Raw genomic sequence first — 22,706 nt, forward strand, 5'->3', positions numbered from 1 at the left:
GCTCCAAATCCAGTATTCTATTCTTCTGACCCATCTGCCTGCTATACAGTGCCTCCCCTCCCAATCCACCAGGTCATATTTGGGCATCAGAAGCCAAATTCTCTAGAGCACTGTTTCTCAAACTGTGCTCCGCCGAGCCCATCTCCAGGGGCTCCGCGAGGTTAACAAACTGGAAACATCAATAGGTACAACACATACAATCACTGGACTGCTAGGGCTCCGCATAAAATTTTACGCATGTAAAGGGCGCCGGAGCCCAAAAAGTTTGAGAACCGCTGCCCTAGAGATAAATATTAGCAGCACTTACCTGAGTTAAGTAATCTATGAGTGCTAAGTGTGCTTTCTCCAATTCAGCCCCAGAGAGTACCGGCAGAGGGTTGGGATACTGCAACTGTTTCCTATAATCAGTGGGTAGCAGGTCAGGATACAGACCCATGACATGAGTGGGATCTATGCAAAAAACAACCAGTAATTGTAAGTTTCATAGCATTTTGGTTGTCAAAAATACCATTTTAATAAAGCTTTCTGATGATTTGTGAAGTTGATCATAAGCAAGCCCACACCACTTAGTAATTACATCTTCATGGTGCTTTACAAATAACTGTCTCTATGCTATTAGATTGCTAATCAAGTATCCCCATTTTAATACATGATTAAATGGAAGCAGAAGGCAAGGCAAGAGACAGACAGACAGAGCTGGGGGTAGAAATTCATGCCTTCTCCAACCTGCAATATTCATTCTGTTGACAGAGCTAGAGCAGAGTCCCAACATTAATAATGAAGTTTTAACAAGAGAACTATGAATTAATACTGCTGGCTCCAAAGGGCTTCTTAGAAGAAGAAACTGTTGTAATAAATGCAATGAGCTTCCAAACAGGTTACAAGGACAGACATGACCAGAAAGTCCCAATACTAGCATATCAGTTTCATGCAGTTGATGAACTCCCAAATTCATTACTTAAATTAGAATTTAGGACCCTCTTGGTTCCTGAACTGTTATCTGGTCCCAGGAGTAAACTTTTCAAAAAGTTCCCACTTCCCAAAAGGGACTAAGACTTCAAGTCATGTCTTAAGCTGAAAATTAACCCTTCTGGGCACTTTGGACATTCATTCACTTTCTTCTTATTCTGTTCCATGAAGTGTCCATCGAACAAAAACACACAGGAGCTCACTGATTTTTAGCAGTGGCTGGTACTCATAAGTCAGAGTGAAGGAACTGGCAAGCCTGCTGGTGCCCCTTAACACACCTACTCCAAGCTGCAACACTATTTGAGGAGTAGTAGTAGGTTTCAGTGTCTAACCAACAAACTAAGCTTAGGGCTGCACAAGATGCTATTACTTGTTCTCAGACTAAATCAAATCCTGGATCATCAATTTCTAGTGAAATTCACTGTAATCTTTCCTTGCCCACATTGGTAGGGGAGCCTGGACGGCCCTGCCTTGACTGAAATAATAGTGTCTGCCTTGACCACATTGCAGATCTCTAACAAGCAAAATCCAGGCCTGTCTCAAGTCTGGTGCATGTAAGCATTGCAGACAAGGCTCAGGGGAGAAGCTTTGGGAGGCAGGAATGTTTTGCACAATCATACAGATACAACATGGTACTGTGAGATTATGCCAAGGACATCAGGAGGAACCTTGTACTAGTACTTCTACTTCTGATAAGCAAAAATTTCAGATACAGCCATAAAATTGTTAACTATGCACATAGTTTTTGCAACATCCTGAGTACAGTAAACTTCTGATGATCCGGCACCTTTAGGACCCAAGGGGTGCCGGATTATCAGATATGCCGGACTATCAGAAGGGGGGGCTATGAGGGGTCTACGGTGGTGTGGGGGGAGCGGATGCCACTCCAGAGCCCTCATAGCCCCCCTTCTGATAGTCCGGCTCTGCCCCAGGTGTCCCCAATTGAGCCGCTGCTAGTCCGTTTCAGCAGCAGCTGAATCTGGATGCCTGCGGCAGAGCAGCTGGGGTGCTGCCGGGTTGGTCCGGTAGCGCCGCCCCTTGGTGCTGTGAGATCAACCCAGCAGCACCTCAGTTGCTCTTGGGGATGCCTGAGGCAGAGCAGCTGGGGTGCTGCCAGGTTGGTCCGACAGCACCAAGGGGCGGCGCTACTGGACCAACCCGGCAGCACCCCAGCTGCTCTGCCCCAGGTGTCTCCAAGTCAGCCGCTGCTGAAACTGACCAGCGGCTGACTCCGGGAAGCCCAAGGCAGAGCTGCTCTGCCCCGGGCTTCCCAGAGTCAGCCGCTGGTCAGTTTCAGCAGCGGCTGAATCGAGGACAACTGGGGTGCTGCCGGGTTGGTCCCACGGCGCCGAGTGGCAGCACTACGGGACCTACCGGCAGCACTCCAGCTGCTCTGCCCCTGGCTTCCCCGATTCAGCCGCTGGTCAGTTTCAGCAATGGCTGAAACTGACCAAGCCAGGGGCAGAGCAGCTCCAATGGTCCGGCTGCTCGGAGCACTTCCGGGTTCCTGATGATGCCGGACCATCAGGAGTGCCGGACCATTAGGAGTGCCGGACCAATGAAGTTTTACTGTAGCAGGATGCAGCCCAAATAAGGGCATTGGGCATTTTAGGTATCTTACACAACACATAATTAATTGGTAAAATGACCAAGTCTCATTGCGCTATAAAATCGGCTTAGTAAGAAGAATCGATGGGAGGGATTGAGCAGGATTGACCCACAGGTCCTACTCATTGTAAACAGACCCTTTACACCGGCTGCAGTAGTGCACGGCTTCCCGATAGGTAGGAATCAAAGGGACCACAACATCCTGCCTGGTACTGTAGGTGGCATACGGGTGAAGTGTAAGTGAACGAGGCTTAATTACTGTATTATAATCTTTTATTGTTTTTGCATTGTCTTGTGCTGTACCAATTGCTTTAGAATTTATAGTATTTAGAGGTTTAAATTGTATAGTTATTGTTTTTATGGCTTTGAAAACTTAAATAACTATATTAACTGCTTAAAGCTTACAATAAATAAAGTGATTAAGTCTCTCTGGGGAGTTCTGGTTTCCCTCAGATCCACAATAAATTGAACCACATGACAACATTCAACCTCAGGCTACACCAAGTTACCTGTACCAAGTTTGGCAAAAACCTGCATGGATTCATCAAAGCGCTTCTGGCAGAAGAGGTTGAAGGCATAGAGGTTCTTAATGTGATGAATCTGTTGTCGCTTTTCACTATCTGAATCATCTTTCATTTCCTACACAAATACAAACCCAGAAATAATAGATCAAATTCTTGTGCTTAAATACAAGGAGAAAGGAGAAGAAAAACATTGACAGTGTTGTGCTTGAAATTCACTGAAAAGAATGGGAAAAACCAGCATTCAACAGGTGACCAAATGCCCCTAAACTTCTAAAACCAGACAGCTTGTCAAGGATAGGCAACACTAGATAGCAGAGCCCAGAGAAAGGAAGCTGTTAAATGGCTGAAGCGTTAGACAAGACGAACTAGCGAGTTTGGGTGAAACGAGCATCAAGGAGGTTAGGACTTCATGGCGTGCCACAATGCTTAGTGGCAGCAGTTAGACTACAGGGACTGGCCCATGATTCTATACCTAGCACTACAAGCAGTACATTCCATGTAGACCACTAAAGATGAAAACTTACCGCCAACTGCAGAGCCAATTCAAACTGCTTGTCTTGGAGAAGCTGCTGGATCTGGGTTGCTATGGAGACTGGAAGGAGACGCCAAACAAAATGATTGCTGGCCACATACACAATATTCGTACTACAATTGGATGAGAAAACGCCAGTTACAAAGATATACTAATGAGGCAGGAAATCTATACCATATTCTGCAAGAATAGTCAATCCTGGTTAACATATATATGGCTTAACCAGATATACTAAAGCATTGAGGTTACTAAAGTTCTCTTTTCCCTGCTCAATACAGTGTTCAAAGCAAACCAGAAAGAAATTAAACATACACTATGAATTCCTAAGGACACTCAGGGTATGTGTACACTTCAATTAGAAAACTTCAGAAATACATTGAAAGGAAGAGAAGTGCAAGGAAAGAGAACCTTATTCTGCGCTGCATATCAAAAGTTTGCTTGGGTATATTTGGGGGTACAAAGGGATATTCACTGAAAGGACAGTGTATTTGCAAACAACAGGAGTCTCAACCAGGCTTCGCTGAAACTCCTAAGGTAAATGAGAAATTTCTTTGAACAAGACAGTAATTTGTTAGTTAATATTAGTCTCTAGAAAGCATACTACAATTTTGTTTTATATATAAAACCATTTCCTGTATTTTTACTTTATATATACACTTTAGAGATGTAGGAGTCTGTCTGCAAGTCCATTTGTTCAAGAACACCTCCTAAATCATAAGAACTAGCACCACCAAGTTTGGTATGCAGTTTCCTCTCCCCCTCACATAAAATCAAGGTCAGAGTTTGGCTATTTCAGGACAACTGGAAGTGCTGGGAAAGGGACTGTACTCCATAATATGGAAAGGGAGGGACTAGGCTGTTTGGAGAGATGTGAGAGAGGCCACTGGGGGTAGGGAGCCTGCAGGGGAAAGCTATCTTGCTGTGTATCTACTGGGGGCAGCTGTAGCACCAACATAGTGGCCAGCAGGGCTAGGCCTCTGTCTTCTTGCCAGACAGCAAATCAGGGAAGCATCCTCCTTGCCCCAAACCCTTTCCCCACTACCACCACCCCAGGCCTCTGGCTGCAGTGCTGGGGCACGGGAAGAGAAAAGGCCTGTGCTAGATGGGACCTCCCCCCCCCCCCCCGCCATCATCTCCTCAAACCTCACTCTCGCACCTTCCCACCCCCAGCCTCCTGCACTGCCTCCCTAAGGCCTTCCCCTGACTGCTACACTCCCACCCTGCCATAAGCTCCCTGCCCTGAAGGGCTCAGGTAATGCCAGGTAAATCTTCTAGTTATTCCATAAATCTATAGTCCTTGATATGTGTGTGTGTGTGTGTGTCCTTGATGTGTGTAATGAAAACAAGTTTAAGTGTAGGGGTATGAAGCAATGTGCTCATCTGGAATTGAATCTTAAAAGCTGGTGTTTGGGACTGGTAGGTTTGATGAGTGAGTTTTCAGAGGATAAGAGGCTGAGTCCTGCAGCAAACGCCCTGAGTATTTGAGGGTTGCTGTGTGCCTGTTTCCTAGAAGGCAGGTCTTATGCTCTCAGAGGCTGGTCGTGGTTTCAGGGAACTGATCATAGAATACACACAGACAAGACTACTGTATGCTAATGGCAGATGGTGGTGAGATGCATCACAATCCTGGGTACCCTCACAAAAGGTCACAGGATTCTATTTCTCCTAGAAGCTGGACATCAGGGCACTACTACACTGCCACCCCAATAATCAAGCCTAAAACAGAAATCAAAGGCCCTACTAGTGAGCAAGGGAAATACCAAGGGAAATACTGGAAAGCAATGAGAGATCAGTTTACACACATTTACTGTCATCAAGTTCAAGTGATGCTGCCTTAAATAATAACTACTGTTCATTTTCAAAGGCTTTTACACATCCAATTAACCCTCAATATACATGTGAAGCAGGTAAGTATTACATTTTTCTTTACATATGGGGAAACTGAGAAAGAGCATTTAAGTGGCTTAGTCAAGGTCAGAGGGAGCCAGAATTAAGGTTTTTCTTGGTCTTCAGAATATGAGCCTCCCTAGCCCCCACCCTACAAATCACCAACACAATTAGTTTATCTTAAAGCCTTTTTAAAAAAAAATTCCCAGAGAAAGTTTGTGCAAACTTATCAGTGGTTCTAGCAGCCTTCTATCAAAAAAGGCAGTTCCATTCCAAATCACTAGGTTACATTAAGTCAAAGCAAGTTCAAGTTACATAACTAAGCTATGAGGATGCAAGTATTCTGTTACACCAGCTACAGCAGAATAAAGAGAGCAGTGAGAGGTACAGATGAATTTAGTTCCAAGAAAGCAGCAGCACAGAAGGGAACAGTGTCCCTTATCGAGTAACCCTAAGATCAACACAACATGGTGTAGAGGCAGTATATTAGGGTTCTGACTATAAGCTGTTGACAGCTTCTGACTCCACAGGTCAGTGGAGAGACAACATGATGGTGGGACTTCTGGTCTTTGTTTACTACAGTTATATGTGAGGTGGCATGGAAGGGTAAAATACACAGAAGCTCTCAAAAAGAGAGATGAAAAAATAAGTGTTCTTGTACCCTCCAGAGGTGATGAAGCGTGGTCTTTGCAGCTCAATACTCTGCACCAGCAGCCGTGGTTCGAAAGTGCGTATCTCCACATACCTTGGTAGCACTGCAATGATGTATGGCGGCTGATGTTCTGTTTGAGAAACGGAACAAACATGCATCACAGATTTCTCCAGTATACCCTGGAAAGGGCCATGAACTAACCACATAACTTCTCTCCAGAAATGTTCAGTAACTCATCCTTCTCACCCACCCCCAAATGCATAAAGAAGCTTAATGCTAGATATTAACAGCAATTGATTACTACCACTTCTCTCACCACACGCAAATTCTGCAGTACTGCTCACAAAAGCTAAAATCAGGGTTTAAATTACAAAAACAAGTGACATTTATAAAGTGTTTTATCTGTAGATCTCAAATCACTATACAGACACAGAGCTATCCCTACTGTACTAATAAAGAATGTAAGGCACAGAAGTTAAGAGCAAGGAAGTAGACAAATATAACGCAGGCCTCCCCACTCTAAATCATTTGTCCATGCTATCTAGCAATCAGTTGATCAAATTAAAAGCAGTGGCACACAATCAAAGCCTTATACATTAAGCTAGTGAACTTAATCTGTTCCATTCGTAAGGAAAACTGATGAATCTGGTTGGGTTACAGCAAGGAAAAAACAAGTTCTAGTTCTCACCCATAACTATAGGAATGTCTGTCCAATTCAAGGCACCTTTCTGAGTACAGATCCCTTCTTCGTTAAGTACTACTGTTAGATCATCTTGACCAACTGCAACTTTCCCATCGGCTAAGGGAGCCACCAATGGTTCAAGCTGCTTCCCTGTGGGGAACAGTTCTTTGATGGACCCTTTTCCATCCACCTGTGTGAGAAAGGGGAGGGGAGAGGAGAAGAGAAGTCATTCAGCATTCACTGTGGAGTTCTCTCAAAACTATAAAAGATGATTTGATGAAGACAGACTTTATGGCACAATTTTTGTAAAGCGTGGCCAATTTCAAAATAGCCACTAACACATGAAGACAGTTTTGAAGGCTATTTGTAGGCCATCTTTCGTATGTACCAAAATATTACTTGTTAGCATGCCAATTTAAAAATAAATTAGCGTTTTTCTTTTAATTTGTCCAATTTAAAATGTGTTTCCTGAATTTAATTCAGTTATACTGATCTTAGGCTTTATTGTGTTTTTGCAAGTTAATTGCCTGTCTTTCTGGAAAAAAATATCTAAAGGAACATATCAAACAGCAGCAAATTTTTATGATAAACCATGTGTGTGTCACACCCTGAATCCTCCCTCCCTGGGAGCCATCTATGTAATCTCCCTAAAATTATTAACATCCCCTTACATTCTCAGTTTAAAGTCCTGCTCTTACCCTTATCAGATAATAGTCTCTCTTGAAACCTACACATATAGAATTTTCACACCATGCCATAGACTTGGGCACATCCGGTACACTGAAGTCGCCCTGAAGGATAAAAGGAAAATAAGTCATAATGGCTGCTTCAGGAGCCAACTATGCCTTTCCTTGGACTTCTGTTAACCTTTGGTCTAGAAAGTTTAATATTTCCTGCACTGTCTCCCCCACAATTAATACTGAGCACATAATCTTTTCTCCACTCTGAGGGTATGTTTACACTACCACCCTAGTTCGAACTAGGGTGGTTAATGTAGGCAACCGAAGTTGCAAATGAAGCCCGGGATTTAAATATACCGTGCTTCATTTGCATCTTGCCGGGCGCCGCCATTTTTAAAGCCCCGGTAGTTCGGACTCCGTGCCCGCGGCTACACGCGGCACTGAGTAGGTAGTTCGAATTAGGCTAATTAGAACTACCATTACACCTCGTTCCACGTGTAGCCGCGGGCACGGAGTCCGAACTACCGGGGCTTTAAAAATGGCGGCACCCGGCAAGATGCAAATGAAGCCCGGGATATTTAAATCCCGGGCTTCATTTGCAACTTCGGTTGCCTACATTAGCCACCCTAGTTCGAACTAGGGTGGTAGTGTAGACATACCCTTACATAGTAGATCAGTGGCTATTAGCCAGAATAGGCTGCAATGGTGTCCCTAGCCTCAGTCAGAGGCTGCAAATGGATGACAGGGGAGGGATCACTTGATAATTACCTGCTCTGTTCACTCCCTCTGGGGCATCTGCCATTGGCTACTATTGGCAGACAGGATACTGGGCTAAATGGACCTTTGGCCTGACCCTGTATGGCTGTTCTTATGAAAAGTTTCTTTTAAGACCACAGTTCTGTAGTTAGTAAGGTCCCCCAGCATTAGATTTTACTGCAAAACATTGACATGCTCATTACATAATTCTCACTAACATAATATTTTCTGAAGGAAAGGGCAAGGCTATATCTGTTTAAGAAGTGGAGTCTACTTAGCATCACTCTCAACCCTTCCTGGCCAGGGAATGGTGCCATTCAACAAGAAGTTTTCTGCAATGCAGCAGGACATTCTGTAACTCGACAGCGAGACCTTTCTGAACTGTTATTTAATTGGCCCTCAAAGCGGACCAGAGCTTAGAATACGAAGGACAGTTAGGATTGCATACAAGTTGCACCTTTCTGTCACTACCCAGTGTCTTCAAGAAAGGAGTCAGCTTTTTGGTTCCTGGTGTTTTTCATGCTTATCTAGCTCCCAATCCATTATTTCAATTGCTGCTTCCTTGCTAAACTACACAGCATCAGCACTGTCAAATGCACCCTGAAAGCTGAACCTATCGCTAACTCTGAATTATACTGCAGATTAAATTGGGGAATTAAAATAATTTTATATATGGCAAGGGCTTTTGTACAATCCAGCTATTCCCACACAAGTCTCACCTGTAACTCATAGAATTCCCTGTCCTTCCAGAAATAAAGTTGTAGTTTCTTCCGCACTGCCACACACATCCTCAGCACCTCCTCTCCTGTATCTGAGTGCTGCGAAAACATAGTGTCTCAGGCATCAGCAGCAAAAGGTATATAAGGAAGATAACATAAGGCAGTAAATAATCCTAAACCTATAGCAAAACAGATTAATGGAAGAGCTAAGTTGCAAGCGGAGTAAACTTTTGTGTTCACATGGGGTCACCATGGACTATTTTCAACTTGGGCCAAAACTAAAATGAATGTCAACTGAAGTTGAGCTCAGATATGCATGTGAGCAGAAGGACAATTCTTTAAGATGTATCTGAAATAATTAATGCAAGATCATAAAAGTTCTATTGTGGCCAAGGTTTAAGAACACTGGTGTAAACAAAAGTTACCACTGGAGACTGATGTTCTAGGTCTACAGGAATTGGGTAGCAGGAGTATAAGCTTCCCCATACTTGCATTGCACCTCAGTCTCATTTTGGTGAGACTGCCACTAAACAGAAAACAATAGGCCGAAGATGAACAGGTGTACACTGACCTTTCTGCAGGGATCACCCATTGTGATGGTGATTCACACAATGAGGACATCTGCTCTATTTCCTAGTGGACAAGATTCACCAACCCCTTTCATGTTGTTCATCAGCCAATCTTCAAGATGGTAATGGCTTAGTCACTACTACCCTGAGCTAGTTCTGAAGAGGAAAAAGCTACCAGTTCTCATTGCTCACTATTCAGCCACCTCTCCCCCATATTTTTCTTGTTGTCTCCATAATGAGCTAGGTGCTGTTAAAAAAAAAAAAAAGCACCACCTTCCCCAAAGATCCTTTAGTCAACAAGACAGAAGTTGTTTGTACCTTTCTCTCTGATTCTTCTAAGTGGCTAGTGGTACGACTGCTGTAACCAGCTGCCCTTCCACCTCATCATTAGTTAACTAGTTGATTGACAGGATCACGATAGGAATATAAAGATGGAGAGGGCCTTGCCTTATATATCAGCTGCTAAAGGGGTTCCACATATTATTGGTGAAATAGAAAGGATTGTGGCAACATGAAAAAATATAAGGGTAAATAAGCAGAGGGAACTGGCATTAGGCAGGACCTTGCACGTAAAGATAAGAAGTTTAGAACTTATGTGATGAAGGGATGGCAAACAAGGGATTCAAAGTAAAGGGGACATAACTATGTTAATGAATGAATACGATCTAAAGAACTAACAGTTTATCACTGGGCATAAGTTTGGGCTTGCCCAATTACAAAGACAGATCTCCCTTTGAAGAGTAAATCAAAGCACTAGAGGTATATCAACTTAAGTCTGCTCTAGCTATGAACAAGGCATGGGGACCAAAGTGCCAGTAAATTAATGAACTGATATACATATAAATAAGAGACCATTTTGTAAGATCTTAGGACTGGGATGAAAGATCACCTTATCCTTATGGAGCATTATATAAATTAAATCAGTCATTAGTGTCTAACTCTTCCAGATGCTCCAGGCTAAAGTAACTATTACCAGAAACAATTTTCAGAGAAAGATGGTGAAGTTAAAAAAAAAAAAAAAAAAAAAAAAAATCAAAGAATCACCCAAATGGTGGCTCCATTTCCTTTGTAAACCCCATTTCCAAGTCCCAGGATGGGGCTGGTTTCTAAATGGAAAAAGGACTCATCACTTAGAATGAAAATTCCGTTGAGTTTTGAATCCATGGATGAAAGCCCAAAATTAAAACCAAGCATACTCTTACAAAATGGTGCTCAAAGTGAAGTCCATTGTTAAACAGTGAAAATCAGGCTGATTATTTCAGAAGTGCTGAACCCCCAATGTCTCCCAATTAAGTAATTTCTCACAAATATAAAATGAAAATAATTTTGCATTCCCATTCCAAACCTTCTAAGCATTTTGAAAGACAGTCCTTGTTATTCGGCTCTCTCAGAATACTGTAGTAAGATGAAGGCCTAAAACATAAGCCCATGTAGCACAGGCCTGGTCTGAGGCCTAGCTAACAATGGACAAAACATAAAGCAAAGCTGTGAGCAAGAGATAGGACCCTGCTCACAGAACGTGGCACCAACAGGGCTGAGTGTGCAAAACACTAATTGGTAATATGCCCAGGTGTAGAACAGAAATTGGTACTGGTCATAAGTTGAAAGCACATGGTATCACCAGCTCATTAAAAAAAGACCTTGGTACACAGTCCCCACAGATAGAGACCCAGGTTCAGGGTAGAGTCTACAATGACAGCATGATGGATAGAGATGATCTAATCAAACCACGATGTACAAGATGATGGGTGGATCTAAGAAGAGTCAGAGGGTGGTAATCTGACAACATCAGGAGTGATGTGTAACTTGTTTGCACCTGTATATAAAGTGGTGTCTTGGGGGAACAGTCTTCGTCTAGCAGGAGGTCAGTGAGAGTTTTCCACTGGTTGTGCTGAGGCCATTGTTGTGAGTACATGCGCATAGTGATTCAGTCGAGTCTACCGATAATTATTACCAGGGCTCAACAATCTATGTAATCTACTCGCCTGTGGCGAGTAGATTACAACCCAGAAGAGCCAGGTTCGGGCGATCTGCGCATGCACAGATTGCCAGACAGCGCGGCTAGCGAGCAGGGCTCGCCGCGGCTCGATGAGCCCTGATTATTACTGTACTTCGCTTAACAATAAACCTGGCCATGCACTTACAATCCTTATCCAATTGTGGTCTTTGGGGGGCTCTCTCAGGGTCTGCTGAATAAATCAACACGGCACACACCACTGCACACACACACACAAGCACCTTTCTGGTTATCATCATCAACAGAGCGAGAGACCTCATCAGGAGGACCCCTCCTGACTGACAACAAACATTTGCAACATTAACCTGCCTCCACTTACCTGTAAGTCACAGGTGAAAAGAGATGCACCTTTTGCCTTAGAGACTGTGGTGATTTGTTGAAATGTCAGCAGGTCGTGGACATAAATGTTATTTTCTGTTTGACAAAATTCCTAATTACTGTTCAATAATTTAAAACATGACACATTTTTAATTAACCAAGTAGATAGACATTTTCCAAATTTAAATATGTTTACAAGGCAGATCCAAACTTCAAAGAGATATTAAGAATTGTAGGACAGGAAGGGGACCTTTTCCCTCCAGGCAATTTGAAAACCATCAGTGAGGCAGAGACAAAGTGGTTTCTAGGTTGCTAAAGACATTTGCACCAACTGTGGCAAAACTGCATGAAGAACCAAGAAAAGGTGCTAAAAAAGGAAGTGGAAGCAAGACAGAAGAGAGAGCAGACTACAGCAAGTTCATGATGGAAGCTCTTTAGAAGAGAGACCATTTTGAACTAGCTCCTGAAATTAGTAGGTGGTGAATAAAGTTGAAGCTGGTGTGATCAAGGTTTTGTACGCACGAGAACGCAGGCGGCAGCATTCTACACATGCTGAAGTCGGGAGAGCTGGGACTTGGAGGTCAAAAAGGAGGGAGTTGTACCAAAAGTAAAAAGAGACAAGCAAGATCATAATTCAGCAGTAAGTCCACCCAACATACAGCACTCAAAATATTCAAAATTCTTGCATAAGTTATTTGAATGTTAGTGGTCTGTTCCCCAAATGTCTATACTGTATAAGGCTTTGCTGCAAGTTAGAGGTCTGAAGTCCAGATGTGATTTTTCAACACTAGACCATCATGCAAGTATGCAGAGGGACTGCCCAAACCAAGAAGGTAGCAAACAGTTTTAAGAATAAGCTTTAGAGTAGGTACAAGTGTGAATTATTCATTTTCTTGATATGAACTTATAGTCAGCATGTGGAAGGGAGAGACAGTCATGCTCAGCCACATAAATCCACCCAAAAATAAAGAATTAACTGAATATTAAAACATTTTTTACTTACCTAATAAACTGACCAGAATTTTGAATTGGGAAACAACATGAATCTGAAAAGAGAACTGTATTAAGTAAAAAACTCCTCTTACACTTCCCACCCCTATGGACTGATTTAGTCAGTCTATGTACAGTTTTATTTACCCACAGAAGGCAATGAAGATGGGACTACTGTTAGGGTGTGTCTAGACTACCTAGTTTTGTCGACAAAAGTGGACTTTTGTCGACAAAACTATACCAGCATCTACACTACCGCTGAGTTCTGTCGACATAACGTCGACAGAACTCAGCAGTTTTGTCGACGCTGGTAAACCTCATTTTACGAGGCATAGAAGGTGTTATTGCCTGTAACACTGCGTCCAGACTACGGAGTTCTGTCGACAAAGCAGCTTGCTTTGTCGACAGAACTCAATGTGTCTGGACGCTCTTTGTCGACGCAAGTTTTGTCGACAGTATCTGTCGACAAAACTTCCGTCGACAAAACGCGGTAGTCTAGACGTACCCTTACTTTCTTCACAGTATTTCTCTAGATACTGTACAATCCTGTACCTATACTCATGAGTGAGTGATTAAGCTAGCTTATATTGTTTATATTATAACTGTCAAGCAATTAAAAATTAATCATGATTAATTGCAGTTTTAATTGTGCTATTAAATAGAATGCCATTTAATATTTTGGATGTTTTCTACATTTTCAAATATGCTGATTTAAAGTACAAAACATAAAAAGCATACAGTGATCGATTTATATTTTTTATTATAAATATTCATACTGTTAAAGAAAAGCATTTTAAAATTCATCTAATAAAGGTACTGTAGTGCAACCTCTTTATCATGAAAGTTGAAGTTACAAATGTAGACGTATGTACAAAAAGTTGCATTCAAAAATAAAAATGTAAAACTTTAGAGCAGCCACTGGCAACCTAAGCTAGTGAGTGGGCTGCCTAAGTGGTCCTCCAGCTCAGTGGTCTGCAAGATTGTCATAACCAACATGGCCTCCTGGGAAAGGGCAATTTTGTTGAGTGCCCAGCTCTCACAGTCAAAGTTGTGTATAAGCGGCACACTTGGGCACTCTTGCTTTACATGCATGTTGCTTCTATAATACCAGCAACAAGAAAAAACTACATGATGAAACCAGCAGACTCTGGCAACTCTGTGGGCAAACAAACAAAAACAAAATGTCTTGTGGGCCACACATACAACCCCAATAAACCATACGTGGCCAGACGTTGCTCACCACTGCTTTAGTGCCTACAAGTCCACTTAGTTCTATTTCTTGTTCAGTCAATTACTCAAATTTGTTTACATTTGCAGGAGTAAATGCTGACCACTTCCTGTTCAGTGTCCTCAAAGTGAGAACAGGTTTTCATATGGCACTGTTTTAGTCGACATCACAAGATATTTACATGCCAGACACATTAAAAATTCATATGTTCCTTCATACTTCAGCCACCACTCCAGATAATATGTTTGTTAATTAATCACGATTATTTTTTTTTGTTACTCACATGACTTAACTGCAACATGTCAACAACCCTAATTTAACAAGATTCCATCATCAACTGGTGCCTTTCAATAAAAGGATTCTCATCATCTAAGTCAGTAGTTAAAAATCTACTCTTCTCCAATGAATCCAATGAAAAGACAAGGTGCACAACCGCAGAGATATATTCAATGTGCTAACATCTATCCAAATTAAAATGGCAATAAAACTGACTACAAGTCAATATGCAGCTACTCTAGATACCAGCCTCTACTAGCCAAAACAATATTTGCATTTAACAGCACGTATCATCTAAAATATTGTCTCCCAATTTTATTTGAAGAAACTGGTCGACCATAAACAAACTAACAAAGGTGGAAAAACTGTCAAGGAAAAACAACACAAAACACGCTGGCCCGCCCCTAACATCGCGGCAGCCGGCGGTCCCCTGCAACCACCCGGCGCGCCCACCCCAGGTAACCACCCGGTGCGCCCACCCCTAGGAGTGGTTCGGGGGGGGGGGGGCGGGGAGAGTAGGAGAGGAAAAGATTATTGGGTTCTCGCGGAACCCTGGGATTCTGTGGAGCACTATTTGGGAAATACTGATCTAGGAATATCAAATGCATTAGTTCATTAATTCGCTTTTGCCATGTCAGATAGCAATGTATGATCTTCACCGCACAAATATATAAGATTGCTGGAAGTCACAATGATTCAGTGATCCAGTAAGAAAACCCAAGAGTCCTAACTCCAAGTCATCTGCTCTAACCACCAAAACAAGTTCCCTCCTACTGCGGAGGGATTGAATATATCTCTGTAATTAAATACCGGTTAATTTACTAGTCAAATAGTCGATGGAATGTCTATTGACTACTCAACTAGTCTAAAGGCACTTCTGCATTCCTTGTTTGAAATGTACAAGGCGGCCAGGGCTCTTGTACATTTCAAACTAGGAATGTGGAATTCCCTGTGCAGCTCAGGGCCAGCAGAAAGCCATGCTGACTCCCGACTACAGGCAGGCATGCCAGCTTTGAAAAGTACAAGAGTCCCCAGCAAGACATTTGCTCATCGGATAGTTGACTAGTCCTTAACTTCCCTAGAATGTATTTCACATTGCACTCTCTTAGAAACACTGGCAATTGTACCCAACATCAACAACTGCCATTTCTTACCTGCTGAATCTTTTTTGAGAAGTTCTTGTTGGATTTCTCTAGTGTCACTTCAAATCTGTTGCAACCTACCAAGCAGACATTAAGGATTGGCATAAAATGACAGTTGCCTTTAGACTTATTATTGCATAAACCCTTACTCTGAATCCCATAAAATTCTAGCAGAAATCAAATTAAAGGCAGAAAATTGCATGTCTTGTAAGAAGTGCGTGCTTCCTTTTACTTAAGCCAGTTTAGGGGAACTAAGCAAAAGTGTGGTTTAACCTCATGAAGTCAGAAAATCTGAGGGTCCCATCATTATCTAAATCTTTGACTTGGAATCTCAGATCGAAACAGAACATAACTAATGTTTTAAAACCCCAAACTACGAAGACAGCCCTAAAGCAGCTTTTATCCCAGCCAAATTTTAGCAACTCAAATCTCTAGGAAGCACATCACGGTAAGATGAGCAAAGGATAAAACACTTCACTACAACAATTTAAAAGGAGTTTTATGGATACAAACTTACAGCCACTTTCTGATGACGTAACCTCTCCTGGTATTGATGCAGAAAGGAGGAGAAATTTACCAAGTGAGACAAAAAGACACTAGCAACTCAAGTTTGATGATCTTGAGACTGCCTGCCTATGGAGGCTGGGGTAAATGAGCTGAAATTCAGGTTTAGAAATGCAAGTGGCTCCCTAGAAATATCACCCATCTGTGAGCATGTATAATCGGGGGCAGTAAGGCCACACCCTTTTACTTTTTCCTTCGCAATCAAATGAGCTATTAAAATATATTTAATAGTATGGCTTTCAGCACATTATAACATATCCGCTACTAAATAAAATGAACACTTTTTGTGGCATCACCAAAACAGATAAAAGGCACTTGTGGCCACTTTCTCAAAAGACAAAAAAAGGGAATACCTTTTGGTCCAGATTAAATGTCAAGATTCTGAACCAAGTTTAATTTGATTATGTACATTGATGAAGATGGTGGGTCTCTTCTTTTAATTAAGTTGCCCCTTTTATTATATTGCCAATCTATTTACTAGATACTGTTAAGAGTTTAGGCATGGTGAGTATAGTATTCATGTACATTACATTAATTTTGTACTATAAATTCAAATTTGGAAATCACTGTAGTTCAGATATTACTATTAGTTTTGGTAGAATCTTGAAGGAAAGGGTTATTTTAAAGCAGATAGCAAAATCTATAAGACAGTTAACAGTGAAGAAGTAAAGGGAAGTTAAGATCTGCACGTACTGCAGTGGCCCTGTATAAATGTTTTCGTAAGCTGGAGGTGACAGTCTGTGGTTTACATACTACAACATGTACCCGTATTGTCAGGTTCACTAAAGAATTGAGAATGAAATACTGGCGTAACATGTCACAAAAGCTTAATATTGTTTGTACAAGCTCACCTATATCCTTCCTGATCCTGTAAAGGAGGAGATGCCCTTGTTTGGTGCCAACAAGCAGCCATTCCTCTGTAAGGTAAGAGAATGATCATCAGTACCAAGAATATCCTCTCAGCTAAAATTAATTTGAAAATTCATTATCTTCTTAAACTGAAGCTCATTGTTGACTGGTCCAAAACATACTATAGCAAATTTCACAGCTGGGGAACTGTGTGTGGTTCTTTCAGTTTTCCCTACGGGAAGTGCTTACATATGGAGTGGCCTTTGTTTTTGGAAATAAACCTTTCCAGGGATCCCAAAGTAATGAAAACATAGCCCCAATACAAGAGCCTACTTGCTCTTCAAGTAAAAGGTGAGAGCTCTGCATTCTTCATAAACATACATTCACAGAAAGATAAACCACTTTTCAAGCATTGGCATAGCTACATACAGACGCCTGGTGTTCCTCTCCACTTATTGCTCTACATGTTGAAAAACTGGACAAAGTAGAACACTTGAGAAATTCACCATTTTTCCACATTCACACTTTGGCACACTGCGTATCAAAAGGCTCTGAATTTAAGTATTGCTATGCAACTTGTCCACAAGAGTCTTTGTTCATTAAATTTTTCAATTAATGTTGTCCTATAAGGGAAACCTTTAGTAAACATATAAAAATCTACCTTTCCCCTTTTTACACCATATTTTCTCAAAGCTTCTTGTATTTAAAAAGATCTTGTTCCCAACAAAGCCTCCTCTCCTTTTTAATCAGGAGATGAGGTACATCTATAATCCAGGAGACTGCGCTGCTCAAAAAACCTCACACGATTGTGTCATCAATAGATCAAAAATTTGTTTTTCAGTGAAGTTTCTCAATTTTCCAGTTTTTCCCACCGTATAGTGCCATTATAAGGAACACAGTCGATTTGGCTACAGAATTTAAGTTAGGCTATGTCTACACTGCTTCCCTCTTGCAGAAGAAGAAATGCAAATGGCGTGCTCATTAGCATATGTCGTACTCATTTGCACAGCTTCTTCCAATCCTTTCTGTGGAAGAGGTTTTTGCACAAAAAACCACAATGTAGACAGGACCATTTTATGCAAAAAAGCCTTTTGTGCAAGGACCCTGTCAACCTCATTTTTTGAGGGATAAAGGTTCTTGCGCAAAATGGCTCCATCTACACTGTAATTTTCTGCGCAAAAACTTCTTCCGCAAACAGGATCAGAAGAAGATATGCAAATGAGAGCACAACATATGCTAATGAGTGCTCCATTTGCATTTCCTCTTCCTCAAGAGAGAAGCTATGTAGACATAGCCTCATTAGGGTTTTATTTAACAAGTTGACAAAGTTATTTTTACGTTAAAGTTTTTTTCCATAACATTTCTTTGAAACTACTTCAATAGTTCATTATTAGAGGAAGTCCCATGGAAAACTGATTAGTGGACACAGTGTGTAAATGAGGTAGCTGCAGGTGCATGATAAATAAAACGTCACAGATATCACAAGTACAAGGTTGCTATGAATTGTGTACTTGCTAACCTTGATTTTTAATATTACAGCTTTATATACTACTTTAAGTAAACACTGCACTATCTGCAGTAATAGTTACCTGAACTGCCATTTAGACCTGATGAATGCTTAAAATTTGAATCTACATTGGTATAGCCCTGCAAATCCACGGAGATCAACTTTATATTTGGATGCAGATAACCATGGTTCAGTTTTGCAGATACAGACGCAGATAAAACGTTTTGCATCTAGAATCCTGAAAACGTACAGATATCCGCTTTATATCTGTGGCTCATTTTTGCGAAAATGGATACATATACAAATTTTGTATCCGCACAGGGTTCTATATATAGGCTAGCATAGCTGAGTGACATAGCTAACTCCTAGCATAAACACAGCCAGTTAATTGAAAAATGTTTCAATTGACCTACCTAACCTCACTGGGGTGGGTGGAGGGCTGCTTACCTACGCTGATGGAAAACTCCTGCTGCCAGCACAGGCTGCATCTACACTATGGTGTTAAGGGCTGTTATGCTTGTAGTGCCACAGTATATACATGGCCTTAAATAACAGTTCTTAACTACAAAACAATCTTAACTGGTGGTGGGTGAAATGAAAATATATGTTTTCATTCACAAATAAAACAGATCTGGTAGAGCAAGACAAAGTGATACTCCTTGTGTTACAGCACAACACATTTTCTCCCTCTCTCACACACAGCCAAAAAAACCACCCACCACGCATGGAGGAGGAGAAACAAAACTAGAACAAAAAAATTCCATCCCACAAGAAGCAAATTATCCATGACCAGATGTACCAATACATACTGAGTGCAACCAGGTCAGTCAGGTCTCCCAAACGTTTAAAATCACACACACACCTAGACCTAAGTGTGTCACTTCTATGCTTCAACTGTATCTTTTGCCATGAGTGGATGCTTTAAATCCCACTTCGGGGCAATTCCAGTCCCCTCTCTCTCTCGGCTCCCTGTGACGGGGGTCGATCCCCTCAAGCCGTAGCTTGGGCCAAGCTCAAGGTAGGTCACAAACGGTTTATGGAGAATTCACCACAAGTCTGGAGCGTCGGTTTCTCAAAAAGAGCGTCGAGCCCTTGGCGTGGGGAGCCGCACGGTCGGGACCAGCCCCAACGAGCCCGGCGAGGGGCTACCTGGGGCGATGCGCCACTGGGGTGTTGGGAGACGCCGGGGCACCGAGGGGGAACACGGTGGGGCCTGCCCCGGAGCGGGGACAGGGGAGCGCTGCTGGCCGCGGACGCTCGGGCAGGCTCAGCTGCGGGAGTCACAAGGGGGCCGCGGCTCGGAGCAGGTCCCGGAGGCAGGGCCGTTCCCCCGCAGCAGGCGGGGCTGGGCTGGCAGCGGCCGCAACCCCCCACCCGCCGCGGGGAGCCCAGAGGCGGCGGCAGGGCCAGTGCCCGGGCGGCTGCTCACCCCACGCCGCCAGGCAGTCGATCTGCAGCGGCAGCTTCTCCAGGATCGGCACCGGCTCGAAGGCGTCGTGCATGGCGGCGGCGGCGCCCCCTCAGCAGCCCGCCGCGCCCGGGCCCCTGGGAACAGCAGGCCCAGCTGATCCCGGCCCTTCCCAGCAGCCCCGGCGCCCGGCCCGTTCCGCTTCCCCGCGGGAGCCCCGCCCATAAGCCCCGCCCCCACGCGGCTCCTACCCGCGCCCGCCTGCGTCCCTTAGAGCCGCCTCCCCGCCCCGCCCGGCTCCTTCCCATGCACGCGGGCCCGCTGCCGCGGCGCAGACCCGCCGCTGGGGCCCCGTCCTGTCTAGGGGTGCGGCCAGGCCGCGCGGTGCTCGCTGCAGCTGGAGCCGAGCGGCCTGAACCCCACACACCGAGTCATCCCCGCGTCAGGGGTAGGTGATGCAGAAACATCCAGGGCTCCGCAAACAGCAACGGGGCAGGCTGCCCCCTACTGCGCCACTTGGCACAGACACCCAGCTACTATGCTTGCAGCTGAGAAAACAGGTGCTATCTGCCAGTTCGTGTCTGACTGCATCCCTTCTATTTAAGGTACCATGAGCCTCCCCCGCGGAAGAGGGACAGGACAAGTGCCGATCAGTTTGGCACAGTAACTATTAGAATGTCACCTTGGTAACCAAAACCCATCTCACAGTGATTAGGACTAAATTGCAATAAAAAGCTCACTTCCTTTCCCATACTAATTGGGTGCAGTCACGAACTCATGACCCCAGCTTCGTCAGTTACCTTGGGGAAAAACAGCAAGGGGCAACTTGCATCTATGCCAGAAGCACAGCTTATCAAAGTACTAGTTACACTTGCTAAAACCAGTTGGTTGTCTAGCCTAGGCTCTTCTTTCCCTCTGGCAGTTTACAGTAGAAAATGAAAATCCTTAGACTATCAGGTTTAATATAATAAGAAAGCTTATATTTTGATAATATAATCATGGCATGCCTTTACAGCTATTTGGCACCAGACTTTTTACTACCTGCAGCCGTTAAAGTAAGAATCGTAGTGGGGTTACTGTACTGAAAAACATACTACCCCCCCCCCTTCAACTTCTACACAATCCGTAATGATGTATTAACATCTCTTTGTGCATCTACAGTATGTTACAACTGTAAACTTTACTTCTTGATGGAAGTAAAACTCAGCTCTGTCTCTGTTCCCCTCTTCATCACATGACCCTCCACAGATTGTCTAAGTCTACCCTGCTTCTACTACCCTCATCAGTGCCTGCCTTCTTATACCTTCCTCATTGTCAATTATAAGGTGTTAGTTTTGTTACCCTAACCCAGTGGAGCCCAAACCTTTCCTTTCACCTCCCCCCCCCCCCAGTTGGCTCGTTGGCTCAGTAGAATTTGGGACAGAGATGGAGCTGGGGTCTGCCCTCAGGATAGGGGAGGAGCTGGGACTGGAGCTGGTATGAGAGCAAAATGGATTTGCCCTGGGGAGTAGAGTTGGTGGGGGGAGGTTTGGTGGCCCCAACACTTACTCTGCATGCACCACAGTTTGGAAACTGCTGCTTCAATTGATCTGTTTATTAACACATGATTCTATCAAGTTCTGGTAAAGTGAAAGCATTCTTGTTAAGTCAAAAGTTTCAGAGGGATAAACATGTTAGTTTGTAACTGAAAAAAAATAAAGAAAACCCCAGATGGTCCTGGAGCACCTTAGAGACCAATGGAAAATGAAGAGGGTATCATGAACTTTTGTGATTTATCTGAAAAAGTCGATTGTGCCCACAAAAGCTCATGATAGCTACATTTTTTGATGGTCTCTAAGGTGCTCCAGGACTATTTGGATTTTCTATACTTTGTTCTAGCCTCTGGACTACTCTGTCCTCAGCCAGAATCGAAAGAAAAAAAAATCAATCGTCCCTTGGACCCATTGCTGCCTTTTAAGTTTTTAAAATTAAACAGTTTTGAAGCACAAGGCCACACATTAACCGTTTTTTTGTAAGAGTGCATATACATTTGGTTTTTAATCACTTCTGCTTTTTACAGTCAGAAAATGTAAGTTAATTAACAATTTTACAGGATTTTAGCTTCCCCTTTTGTGAAGTCAGTTTAGATTGCAGTATAAAGTGCTCTACTACTCAGACTATTCTCACATAAGAGTTATCCACAGTGATGGTACAGCTGAGTCAGCAACATCACCTTATTTCATAATAGGAAATGGATTTTTACCCTTGAAAGATCAAAGAAATACTTGTAAAAACAAAAACAAGGGAAAGTAGCTGAGAGCAAGAAATTGTGCAGAACACATACCGAAGCACATTGTGCACGTTGTTGCTTAGATGTAGCATCCATCCACAGGATGGAGAGAGAACTCTAAATATTGAACTCATCTGCTGCTTAAGAGTCAAGTAACAGCCCAGGTCAAGAGACCAGCATAGCTTTTGACTGGCAGTAATCTCTTCATATTTATTCTACTCTTAAATCTCTTGCACACCTAGCCAGTTTTACCAATTTAGAAATCTGTTTGAAATTGCTCTTAGCTATTGAATTTTGAATCAAAGCTATGTCCTTGCCACAAACTTCAAGTGCTTTTCAATTAGCAAGTGACATCAGTATTATTGCCGTGCTTCATTTATGACATTGAATAGGGCTATTAGAAAGGGATCAGAAAAGAGGTTAATAAGGTAACAGGCATCAGAGGGTTAAAAAGGGAAATTAAAAAAAAAAAAAAAAAAATCAAGCTCTGGTTTACTTTTTTTAAAGAAGCCAAGTTCCCTGTAACTCTTTTGAAGAAAATTGTCCATTTCCCATCACAA

The 22,706-nt window shown here is 42.9% G+C and overlaps 1 protein-coding gene across 3 annotated transcripts in view; it reads right to left on the bottom strand.

Annotated features, from left to right (window-relative positions):
• Positions 1–20,102, bottom strand: part of VPS39 (VPS39 subunit of HOPS complex) — a 42,805-nt gene extending 22,703 nt beyond the window's left edge. Inside the window, exons 1-13 of one of the 3 annotated variants that reach the window (XM_075927220.1) lie at positions 19,899–20,102; positions 16,965–17,030; positions 15,562–15,626; positions 12,917–12,959; positions 12,436–12,486; positions 11,915–12,009; positions 9,010–9,108; positions 7,553–7,645; positions 6,861–7,044; positions 6,182–6,302; positions 3,626–3,746; positions 3,087–3,216; positions 308–450 (exon numbers count right to left, since the gene is read on the bottom strand). In XM_075927220.1, the coding sequence (XP_075783335.1) occupies positions 308–450; positions 3,087–3,216; positions 3,626–3,746; positions 6,182–6,302; positions 6,861–7,044; positions 7,553–7,645; positions 9,010–9,108; positions 11,915–12,009; positions 12,436–12,486; positions 12,917–12,959; positions 15,562–15,626; positions 16,965–17,030; positions 19,899–19,971 (1,284 nt within the window). In that variant the 5' untranslated portion in view covers positions 19,972–20,102. Of the gene's footprint in view, positions 1–307; positions 451–3,086; positions 3,217–3,625; positions 3,747–6,181; positions 6,303–6,860; positions 7,045–7,552; positions 7,646–9,009; positions 9,109–11,914; positions 12,010–12,435; positions 12,487–12,916; positions 12,960–15,561; positions 15,627–16,964; positions 17,031–19,898 lie in introns of those variants that run through there. The other 2 variants (XM_075927221.1, XM_075927222.1) reach the window with 2 other exon arrangements.
• Between the last annotated feature and the right edge of the window lie 2,604 nt (positions 20,103–22,706).

This window comes from Pelodiscus sinensis, chromosome 4 (assembly GCF_049634645.1).
Source record: "Pelodiscus sinensis isolate JC-2024 chromosome 4, ASM4963464v1, whole genome shotgun sequence".
Taxonomy (NCBI): Eukaryota; Metazoa; Chordata; order Testudines; family Trionychidae; genus Pelodiscus; species Pelodiscus sinensis.